Raw genomic sequence first — 12128 nt, 5'->3', positions numbered from 1 at the left:
CTGGGAAATGACATCCCCAGGGACAGCCCTTAACTGATCTCTACCAGGCGCAGATGTGTAAATATGCCAGCCTCTGCATGGCTGGAGACAACTCTCAGGTGTGACTTAGACTGTTTCCACAACCCCTCCCCCTGGACTTGGCCAAATTCCTCTCCTGGGACCGTGCCTGAGCTCACATTCTTGATGGTCCTCTTTCCTTCCTTGTCTCTTGTCTTCACGCATTTGTTTTTTCCTGAGACCCCTACATGATAACTTCAGACGGATCTTGGTGCAGGGTTTCCTTATGCAGAACTCCCCCACTCAAGAGAGAAAGAGAAGCAAAATGGAGGTAGTGATCCCTCTTGGTCTTTGTGTTACTACCCACAGTGATGCAAGTCAGATATCAGTCATAAATAATAGAAGAATGATAATTCCTTTCATAATAAATTTGAGTGCATTCAAAATTATCCCTGTAATACTATGATCAGTTTCCCCTCACTTCCATTCTGGTCTGCTTTATGAGTGTGGAGAAAGAGGAGGCATTCCTGCTTGCTGGGGTTTGCACATAACCTACACCTTTATTATTACATCAAATCTAGATAAATCCATGGGATTGGGTCTTGAATGTAAACATCAACCATTGGGTGTTTTGCTGTGTGAAAGACGTGAGACATGCGGGATCAGATCCCTGGGAACCGGGGGGCTTTTTGCTTGCCTGGACTAGGTTCATGGGAGTAAATCTTGGGGGCCCAGGCTCCCCCAGGACCACATGAACAGCACGCCTTCCTCCCACCAGAAATGTCTTCTGCGGTCATCTAATAGCTTCTCACTAAATTCACCTCTTGCAGGAAATTCTATGATTCTTCCCTCTTTCCAGCCAGCGCACCCCGGGATCTCCTTCTTTGGCACTATGGAAAGTGGTTTTGCTGCAACCATGGTCTTAGCACTTGGCCCACCCCCTTCCCTCCCCTGAAGCTAGCTGGAGTCTCAGCTTGTAGGCAAAAATCAGACTGTCAGGCAAGGGGTGCATGAGGGGCCTCAGTCAAGGCAGGAGGTGGGAGCCAGGGGTGGTCTTGTTGTCACAGCACCATGGCTAAGGCAGAGGAGGAGCTTAAGTTCCCCAGACCTTGGTTCCTCCTACAACCAGATCTATGTCAGGAAGTGTGGATGCCAGGGCATCTGTCCAGCCCACCTGTCCAGACCCAGACACCTCCCTGAAGGTCTGGATCAACCCCTTGGACACTGATGCGGTTCTGCTCCCAACAGCCCTACACCATCTGATTTATATCCCCACACACTGTAGTGCCTGGAACCCCTGGCTGCTTTGCTGTGCTTCTGGCAACTTCCTATCCCCAAAACTGAGCTCGAGCTTGTGGTACCCCTTGATTCCAGAGACTGGGCCCTGGTACCTGCCCCAGGGCAAAACCTCTAAGATTTCTGCTTTCCTTTACCAGACCTCTGAGTTCTAGCAAGCCTGGATGCTGAGGCTGCTGGAGCAGTGATAGAGCTTCTTGGTATCACAATCTAGTTTCTGAATCTTTCTAGACTTTCTGACTGGGTGGTGGTGTTTATAAGCAAAGGGTCCTGTGTTACATCTTTATGTCCTCCAAGGCTGCTTACGTATGTGAATGAAAAACATCGTCTGCTATAAATAAATAAAGGCTGTTGCAGCCATCAAGCCATTGCATTACAGCTGCCCTGAAGGTGAGCCCTGAGGGAACTAAGGATCGAAATAGGGTGCCTGCCATCAAGCCCTCAGCCACTGCAGCCAACGCCCCCTCCCCAAAAGATGCACCCTGAGGAGACAGGAGACAAGGCACAGGATACTGGCCTCAGAGAGCTGAGGTGCTCATCAAAAGAATGATTTCGCTGAGTCCAGACCCTCGCATATTCTCATATATAGAGAAGTGCGAAAGTCCTTACTTGAGATATCTAGTCTTTTTTAATTAACAATGATCTTTTGAAGTTCCAACTACACAGTTTTTGTTGCAAAAACTCCTATGTATTCTGGCTTCCCCCTACCCTTTACAGAGCAGTCTCTCAGAATTATTTGAAAATGCTCTACCCCAGGCTTAAGTCCTCAGTTTTGCCTCCCAGATAAAACATAACTCACCCCTTGCAGGCTGTGCATTTTCTTTTTCTTCCAGTCAACACGCACATTAAATGCTCATTAAACATTTTCTGACTGACTCAATTTTTTCTCTAGGCCTCTTCAGCAGCCACCGTGACATTCATTTATTTAATCACTTGTTATCTTTCCATCCACCCATCTTATAACAAACATCTGTGTCTGAAAGGATGATTCCCTCTGTCCCCATTTCACCAACTGGGGAAGAGATTTTTGTGCTACAAACTCAGTCCTGGGAGTGTGGAAAAGGTATATTTTAAAGGCGTGGGAAGGGATGACAAAGCCAGGCCCAGATGCTCTGCATACAATGTCAAGTGATGACTTCTTAAACGGAGAAATGGGCTTGCAGATTATAGAGCAGGAAAAAAATGCTTTCATTCTTCCCGGTAGGTTTAAGACTCTACTGCCCCTAAGAGCTGATGTTAGTCCTTGTCAAACAGGAGGGAAAGAGGCAGGGTACAACCTTTAAAAAAAATGACATAGCCATGAGGGTATGACAAAAACTGATTAGAACCAACTATGTCCAAGACGGCAGGAGATGTGACTTCCAGTAGACCTTGAGCCTCATTATAAAATATCAGCATATGCTCAACGACACACCCACAGGCCCCATGACAGTTCAGAGGCTCATCATAAAATGCCAAAAGTGGCCAGTGGCCCAGTTCTTGAAATCTCGGCCCCTGCTCCAAAATAGTTGGAATAATCCTCCCACTGATCGGCTCAAAACACCCAGCCTATAAAGACTACCCGCGTCGTATTCTGGGGCCTCTGGCCTTCTGAGATGACCCACACTGTCTCTGGAGTGTGTTTCTCCCAGGGGCACTCTCACTTTCCGAGACCACCGCCTGTCCCGGGGCTGCGCTCACCTTGTAAAAGGGGCCACATTCTGCCTATGGAATGTGTCACCGCTCCAAACAAATTCACTTCTTACCTATCACTTTGTCTCTCACGAAGTTCTTTCTGTGAGGAGATACAAAGCACCTGAGCTTCATTAAGCCCTAAGACCAGGTGCCTAATCTCAGTTAAAACATGGTGAGTTCTAGGGATTTCCCTGATGGCGGTTAAAACTCTGCAGTCCCAATGCAGGGGGCCCGAGTTTTGCCGCTGACTAAGATCTTGTGTGCCATAGCTAAACAACCTGAGTACCAAGCAAGATCCCACCAAACACCCCTCACAGAGAAAGAAAGAAAAAAAGAAGACAGTGGGTTTGAGCCCCAATCTGGGTTCTCGCTGGGTTCCAATTCTGGCTGGTGGGTTTGAGTCCCAATCTGAATTGTGGAGTTTCACCTGCAAGGTGCGTGGGTCTTCACAAATATGGTTTGGGTTCTTGAAGGGTTAAAAAATAATGTCACTTTAACTTTGATTACCCTGAGACTCTGAAAAGGGGGACTGGCTTGGGAATGGTGGTCAGAGACTGCCATGGGGCATTACCGACAGATTTCGATAGATTCGGACTTGAGAAATTAAGGCTGGATGGCCTGATGGGGGCAGGGGTGGGCACTCCTGCGGCAGGGCAGCTTTCCGAGGCATGGAGAGGGATTGCCAGCATGGGGCTGGAGAGAGAGACGCCTGCTGAAACACCAGCATAAACGGGGCACGAGCACAGGGTGGGTGAGACTAAGAGCAACGCCCTGTAAGAGGCTACACCCTCCTCGGCTGGATAAAGAAAAGGCTAATAATACTCCATGAGTTTGAGTAAACTCCGGGAGTTGGTGATGGACAGGGAAGCCTGGCGTGCTGCAGTCCATGGGGTCGCAAAGAGTCAGATATGATGAGTGACTGAAGTGAACTGAACTGAATGGTACTCACTGTAAAGCCTTTCTCCTCCCGTGTCGTGGCTTTCTCCACGGCCTTCCCTCTCCGATCTCCCACACACCCATGAGGGCACGGGGCAAGTAGGAGCGGAGACCCACCGCTCCCGCCCCCTGCTTATTCCGAGAGGCCCTCGCACCTGCAGCTAATTCAGAAAGAGGAGAGGCAGCCCCTTGCCTCTAATCAGAGGCACAGACACCACAACCCCGCTGTTTCTCAAATAACCAGAGAGGGTGGACCCCTGCAGCAAAGGCAAAGCTGAGCTTAGAGTGACCCACAGCTGGGCAGCTGCTTTGGGCTCTGGGGATGCACAGTGGATCAGATACACACAGGTCAGGCTGGGGATGCTCAGCCCAGGTTGAGTCCATCCTGAAGGTGCGTGGCTCATGCATGGCATGGGCACTGGGATTGTCTTCCGAGAGGGAAGAGCTACCAGAGGGCTTCGGGAGCACATTTCAGCTGGGCTTGAAGAAGTGCTGGGTGCAAAGGCCCGCAAGGTGTGAAAGGTTGGGTATCTTGCCGAGGGGCACTCTCCCCTGCAACTAACTGACTGTAGTGTAGTGGGGAAGAGGGAGGGGACCTTGCCCAGGAGGACACAATACACTGATACGCTGGCATTGCTGGCTGTTAAGTGATAGGTATCCTTCAGCAAGGGCATCTGAGGGTCAGGCTGAATAGCTTATGGTGTCCATAGTGTAAAGAGGAGTTGTTGGCAGCGGTTCTCAAAGCGTGGAGGTTCTCATCCACATCATCCGGGGAATATGTTAGAAATGTGCATGATGGGGTCCCATGCAGACCCAGCCAGTCCATCCTAAAGGAAATCAGTCCTGAATAGTCGTTGGATGGACTGATGCTAAAGCTGAAACTCCAGTACCTTGGCCACCTGATGAGAAGAACTTACTCATTTGGAAAAGACCCTGATGCTGGGAAAGATTGAGGGCAGGAGAAGGGGAGGACAGAGGATGAGATGGCTGGATGCCATCAGTGACTCGATGGACATGAGTTTGAGTGAACTCCAGGAGTTGGTGATGGACAGGGAGGCCTGGCGTGCTGTGGTCCATGGGGTCGCAAAGAGTCGGGACAGGCCTGAGCGACTGAGCTGATTCAGAAATTCTGGGGGTGGGGCCCCGCAATCTACGGTTTGAGAAACACCAGCTGAGTCTGCTCTAAGCCAGAGTTTGAGAACTACTGGTGCAGTGGAAAGAGTACCAGACGTCGGAAGGAAGGTGGGGAGGGGCCTGGGGAGAGAGACGTGAGGGGGAACGCTGTAGTCGGCTGAGTGCTGCTGTTCAGAGAGCTGTGGGCCACATTACATACCTGCTCCTTTAAGGGCATCTGAGGGGGAACTGAGAAAGGTGTGGGCCACCTTGTTCCAGATAGAAGACTGAAGCTTGGAATGTAAATTACTCACCTAAGATCAGCCTCCGTCCCTGGCACCACGGAAAAATGGCAGCCTAGACATCAGTGCCTGGTCAGCCCATGGCTGCCCGGGTGGAGGGAAGAGGCCTGGAGCTTGAAGCTCCTTCCTGGGGGCCCTGGTGGTGAGCCAGACCCAAGGCTAATGGGAAGCAGTGAGCCTTCTGTTCTCACTCTTGTCCTCAATTATTTGAATTTTCATAAGGTTCACCATTCACACTAGGGAGCTGGGCTTAGCAAATGGATTTTCCTAAGTGACCAGCTGTCATCCCTGACTTCTAGACCTGAGGTGAAATGTGAGGTTCTTTGAGAAAGGCAGGGTGAAAAATTACCTGTATGCTGTGACTACACCTACCTTAGATTTCTTTTTTTCAGAAAAAAAATACATATCATAGAGCAAAAAACAAAAACAAATCCAAAACAATGCTAAAGGAATTTTCTTCCTTTTTCCCCCAAGTTGTATTATGTGGCTATAATAATTTGTGTGATGAATATATATTTATTTTTGAAAGTGCAACTAGTGACACCCCACGTGGAATGCAGTGACGTGACACAGTGGACAAAGCGTAGCTGTTTCCTTAGGGCAGTGTCGATCTGTCTGGCCACTTGGAGTCTGTCCCTGAGGCCAGTAAGAAGAGCAGCTGGGATATGGCCCGGGGGAACAGTGGGACATAGCTGGTGAAAGAGGTGCTTTGACTTGTGAGGTTAAGCCCCAGGGTCTTTGTGTCCTCTGGAAATGCCTCTCTATGACAGGCGTCACCTGGAGGGCTTAAGGGCCAAGGAGCAGAGCTTTGGCGGTCCTCCTGAGAACGGAGTTTGCTTCTTGTAGTGCAAACTCAAAGCACTGGCAGCCACTGTTCTCCAAACAAAAGGCCACTGGACACCTTTAAACACAAAATATTCTTTTATTTGTCAACGAAGGCTACACAGGATCACTTCTGGTTTTGTTTTTACGCCTTTTTCTTTTCTTTTCTAGAAGGTATCTACATCTGCATTTATTTACAGCCTTGTCGGTATTTACACAGTCAAGAATACAGTGTTAGAAACACAAAAGTGTTGAGAAAAAAACTTCTCAAAATTAGTTCCAGACTTCAGGAAAATTATTTCCACACGGTAAGGCCAGAGTCTCCAGTGTTGGTCGTCCAGAGGCAGCTTGGGAGAGTCCCGTTGCCAAAGCTGCGGGTTCAGAAGTCTTGAAGAACATCAGGCGGGTCTAGAAAAGTGGGATTCTGGTGTGGGTGAATCCAGGGCTGCCGGGCACCACCAGACATCTGTGACTCAGCTTCTGCCAGGCTAGCGGAGCCTGCTGGAGCGTTTGTTTTCCACTGGCAGTTTGCCCTCAGAATCAAACACATGTTCTCGGGGACCATGAGGTCACCCGGTATCATGCCTTTGGCATTCCAGAGAGGGTAAGAAACCCAACATTGGCCCGCTGTCTGGGGCGGTCGTGTACACAAGGCTGGTTTTTTGAGAATGTAAAGGTTGGAGAGGATCAAGTTTCTATCACCTGAGCAATGAGTCTGTAAAATGAGTTTGCTGTTTTTCGAAGGTTAAATGAAAGGGCCTTGAACTACAGAGTTCTTTAATTTCCTCCTGTCCAATAAAATACAGACAAGTATATAAACCTACCTGGGAATTATGAACCTTCAATAGAGGGCTTTTAGTCCTAAATGAGGATCCCAAGGGGAAAAGGAGACTGGGTTCTTTCTGGGAACCCTCAGGAGGAGGGCCCTAGCTTGGGACCGGAAGCCAAGGCTGGGGCATTAGTGGCCACTGTGAGGGGGTAGAGGATAGATTCGACTTTGAGCACCGGGGGAACAAACCCCAAAACCCGAGACCCTGCTGAGGCCTGGCCGACTCCTTCCTCCTGGGCACCGAGCTCAGTGTCACGGTCCTCACCATGTGGCAATTGCAGATACAAGGCTGCCAATGTAAAACTATTCTAAGATTTCACGTGGAAATCTTTTCTTTGCATATTGGAAACCCCTGCCATTGTTAGAGGTGGTACTGAAAAGTCATAGCTAAAAAGGTTATTATTTTTTTTTAAACAAATCTGATTCCATGTTGTGCTAAGTCGCTTTAGTCGTGTCCGACTCTTTACAAGTCTATGCACTGTAGCCCGCCGGGCTCCTCTGTCTATGGGATTCTCCAGGCAAGAATACTGAAGTGGGTTGCCGTGCCCTCCTCCAGGGGATCTTCCTGACCCAGGGATTGAACCTGCGTCTCTTATGTCTCCTGTATTGGCAGGCAGGTTCTTTACCGCTAGTGTCACCTGGGAAGCCCCCCGTTATGTGTCTATGAAAACACCGCCCTGTTTTAGTCACCTTCCTTATCTATATCACCTTCTGCTCCCAGCCCCACCTCATGCTGATTCATTGGAATCACACCCTCTGGCCATTTTCAACTTCTGGGCAGTTTCTTAGAAATGGTTTCAAATCCTCCATCCCTAGGTAGAAATCAGGCACTGGTCTGTTCTGTGGTTTAACCGTGGAGTTCCTTTGCCTTCTTTCTGTTGTCATAGCTCCCCCCTCCAGTGATATCTGTCTGGTGGGTGGGTGACAAGGAAATCTCATCTTATAAAACCGAAGTTGGGAAATCACTGAAGCCCTATTTAAGGTGATTACAGAGAGGCCGATGGCAGCTGTGAAGGATACAGGAGGAAGCAGGAGCTCTTCTAAAGAAGCTTCCACAAACAGCTCTTCTGTCTTCTTGGGACAGAAGGTGTCATCCTGCAGAATAATGGACCAGGGCGAGGGAGGGAGGGCTGTCACTCGAGGGAAGGGACACGTTTTGGTTGGTTAATGCCAAAAGGGCAGGTGCCATCAAAGATGGGATTTGATGCCTGGAGGCTATTAGGCTGGCACTGGGAACGCTGGCTTATGCCTTCAGACTGTTGCTGGGACATTGGGACTGCTGGTCCCAGCGGGGAGACACTGCGAGGAGAGGCACTGAGTCGCCTGCTAGCTCGAATGCAAAGCAACTCACGCGGGCCGAAGCCAGAAGCACCGTCTCCAGTAGCAACAGCACAAGGTGAAACCGAGGTGCACGAGGCTGCCTGCCCCACACTTGAGACCCTTTCTCTACAGGCTGGGGGTGCTTCCATTTCCTCCCTTACAGCAGCTAGGCCTCCTTGGTGGTGTGTAGCCCAGGAAAAAATAGAACATCATTCGTTTAAAGAAAAGGAATGTTCAGTAATTTTCTGTGACTTTGATCTTTAAGAGTCACTGTTACTTTGGGGTTGGAGAGTCAGAGGGTTGGGGAGGTGGTTCATTTGGCTCTGACCTCCAAGTTGACATTCCCAGCAGGTCTGGACTGATGTCAGGAGGTCAGGGTGGAACTGATCATCTAGGCCAACGTGCAGGGCCCCATTGCTCAAGGACCCCTTCCATCAAGATGACATTTGAGAGGCATGTCTATTCTGGGTCGAAAAACAAAACCAAACAAAACGTGTTCTTCAGGCCCAACTATCTTCCATCCTATTCAAGAAGGATCCCGCCAGATGGGAGCCGCCACCAGCCCCCGCCTCGCGCGGTGGGCCCGGAAGCCCTGCCATCTGACTCGGCTGAGCTCTGGACACGGTGGACAAACAGGCCAAGATGCACTGTCACGGCAGTGTCACTGTTTTTTTTTTTTGGAAACAGGAAGAGCACTTAGCGAAACGCATCCTCTCATCCCAGTGGAACGACGTCAGGCGAGACCTCCTCTCCCGAGCAGCTGCAGGGGCCTCCCTCCGCCAGGCAGGCCCCCCGGCCTGCGCACTGTGTCAGTTCTCATGCGGCAAGAGACCGTCTCAGTTTCGTTCACTGCTGGAATATTCTGAAGACTCTGTGAGTAAGGCTATAAAGGTGCCGTGAGCTTGTCAGTCCAACAAGGTTTCCATGGGGAAAGAGCTCAGACTCGGAATTCATTTTCCACACTTAATGTAAAATGTAACCCATAGAAGTCCCATTTTCTAAGAAGCCCAGCTTAAAAGGGAACATTTGGCTTCCCTTCCCGGTCTCCCAGAGCCTCCTGTGAGAGGTAATGATGATGGTAATTAGGCAGATGAGACAGGAGAAAGGAGCCCCAGGCTCTCCCCTCCCTTCAGTACTCCTCTCCAGCCCAGTGGTGGCTGCCTCTCCCGGACAAGCCTTGCAGGTGTGGGCTGGCTGCAAGCCTCTACCCACTGACCTCAGGCGTGGGTCTTCACAGAGGCAATTGTAGCCTGGCTTCCTGCATCTGCGGGCACTGCTCCCAGTCCTGGAGGGGCAGCTTGATGCTGCCAGGCCACATCAAGTTCTCTCTTCTCTCCTCCTTGCTTCTTCATCTCGCTTTAAAACCCTGGTTGGGCTTCTCTAGAGGGGAGAAGCCGTCATCTGTTTTAGAAGAACTTCACAGAAGGAATTTCCTGCATCCCAAGCTCTGCAGTTAGCCCGACACTAACAGGGAAGCAGAGGCGCCTTTGGGAGCTGGTTAGAAGCATGCTTGGTTCACGCCTTTCTCTCTTTGGCTGACTTTTCCTTAAACCTCTTTTCCGGAACTGAAGGCCACCAGGCACCTCTCTCCACACTCCTAGTTCTCAGTGGTGGCAGCTGAGCAATGGAGGGAAGATGCCCGGAGTCCTGGAGGAGAGGGCTTCACCTCGGAAGGCAGGCTGGTATCCTTGCCACCAATGCCATCCTTTTGCTGTGGGTGACCTTCTCTTCCGGGCATGGTGCCCACACTGAGGGCCGGCTGTGCAGTGCTGGTTCTCACATCTGGCTTTGGGAGAGAAGAGGAGCTGAATAAGGAACATCACGGGAGGACTGACCAACCATGGACGCCCTGGGTACCTCTGCCTCTCAGACCCCAGGACGAGGTTGCCAGACTGGGAAAAAGACCTGGGAGACACGTGCTCCATCCCAGCATAGGAGTGGCAATTGACAACTACACAGGGTTTGCAAAAGGGGTTGGGGGTTTCGTTTAGCATCAAAATATAAAGCTTGGACAGGAGTTTGGGGCAGCTTGAAAAAGGTGCTGTGAGATCATGAAATTCCCCAGAGCAAGATGAAACCATCCATGGTCCTCCGGGGGCATGGAACACAGTGTTAAAAAGCACCCCCACTTGTCTGCGGGAGCTTGGCCAGAGATCCTCGGGTCCTGCAGACCCTCTTTCCAGGCCCTCCGGAAATTTGCTACCGGCCCATGACTCTCCGCACCCTTCACTCCTGCCTGACCCCCGTGGAAGATAGCCTTGCACATGGGACAAGTTAGCACAGACACTCGTGTCTCACATCACACTGGGGACCTGGGGACAGACGAGGACACACCCCAGGGGCTGCATCTCAGAGAAGAGAAACGTGCCCCAAACAACAAGGAAAACTCCTCAAGGAAAAGGGAACAAAAGACAGTTAAGTTTTCATTGTGATCACACTACAGAAAAAAAATACCCTCTGTTCTTTGCAAAAAATGTGTGAAGGCCAAATCTATGTTTTTCTTTTCTTAAAAAAAAGGATGTTGCATGAGTTACAATGCAACCAAGTATCTCTTTTTTGTTGTTGTTTTTTTGCACTTGTTAAAAAAAGGAATTTTTTTTTTTTTTTTTTTTAAGTACAACACAGTCAGGTCCGCGGCCACAGAAGAGTAGCTGTCTTTGGCAAGAAGTCCTGGCCATGGTCCTCTCTGTCACCTCCGGCCCATCTCACTCTGTCTCATGAAGTGGATGTTGTTGGCGCTGTCTGACAGTTCCGGGTACTGCTCGACTGAGATCACAAAGAAGCCATCGTAGCCTTGAACCCGTCCCGTGTTCAGCACCTGCTGCTTCTCGCCCTCGGTCCAGGCCCGCAGGCCCTCCTCCCCGTCCCGGAGTCGCTGCTGCTCACGGGCCCAGGCCTGGCGCACGGCTCTCTGCCGGGCCAGCTCCAGCACCCGTGCCTTCTCCTCGTCCAGAGTGGTCCCGTAGCGCGTGTTCAAGCACAGCGCCCCATGCTGGAGCTGGATGTCTGTGTAGCGTCTAGTCCTGCCGTTAAGCATCGTGTTGATCTGGGAGACGGTGACGTTGACCCCGTTCTCCAGGGTTCGCCGCCCGCCGCTGAGGCCCAGGATGGCCAGGTCGCCTTCCGAAGGCCCTGGTTTCACGAAGTAGTGGGTGTCCACCCCGTCGATGGTGAAGTGCAGGTTCTCCAGGTAGTGGGCGTTGTTCAAGACGGCAGCTACCCGCCGCCCATCCTCGTTGGCCACACTGATGATGTCTGTGGCCACGCGCCCATCCTTCAAGGCGAACTTGACCCCCTTGCCAAACACGGAGCCGCTGGATGCAAACTTCTTTGTCTCTGGGGCCTGCTGGCAGCTGGTGATTGTGGAGCCATAGAGCTGGTCAAAACGTTCCAGGGTGACAAAGGCCTTGAGCTGCTTCTGCACTTCACATTGCACCCCGAGGATAGACTGATGTGGGGAGGAGAAAGAGAGAATGAAATGAGGTGGGGAAACCACCAGGGAACTGGAGAATCAGCCTGCATGACCAAGTCTAACTTATACAAATATACTAACCTGTAGCATCTAGCTCTACTGCTGACCACTAGGACACCCAGCCCCTGTTCTAGTAGCGTCTAGTCCTGCTGTTAAGCACTCTGTTGATCTGGGAAATGGTGACGCTGGACCCATTATCCAGGGTTCGCCGTAAAAGCACCCATGTATTTAACCCTTCCTTCCACTCAGAGGCTGTTCCTGGGGCATCTACTCTGGGCTCACTTGTTTTCTCGGCACTGGGATCACAACAAGGAATCAGACATCATCCCTGTCCTTGAAGAACTCCTTGTTTCGCGGGGAAAGACAA

The 12128-nt window shown here is 50.7% G+C and overlaps 1 protein-coding gene across 1 annotated transcript in view; it reads right to left on the bottom strand.

The window, feature by feature from the left end:
• The window catches only part of TENM4 (teneurin transmembrane protein 4), a 682188-nt gene continuing 676280 nt past the window's right edge, over positions 6221-12128 (bottom strand). The window contains exon 31 of the mRNA XM_018043333.1: positions 6221-11737. Within this exon, the coding sequence (XP_017898822.1) occupies positions 10979-11737 (759 nt within the window). The 3' untranslated portion in view covers positions 6221-10978. The remainder of the gene's footprint in view (positions 11738-12128) is intronic.

Source organism: Capra hircus, chromosome 29, assembly GCF_001704415.2.
Source record: "Capra hircus breed San Clemente chromosome 29, ASM170441v1, whole genome shotgun sequence".
Lineage (NCBI taxonomy): Eukaryota > Metazoa > Chordata > Mammalia > Artiodactyla > Bovidae > Capra > Capra hircus.
The sequence above is the reverse complement of the archived record's forward strand: the minus strand, read 5'-3'. Positions and strand labels throughout refer to the sequence as shown.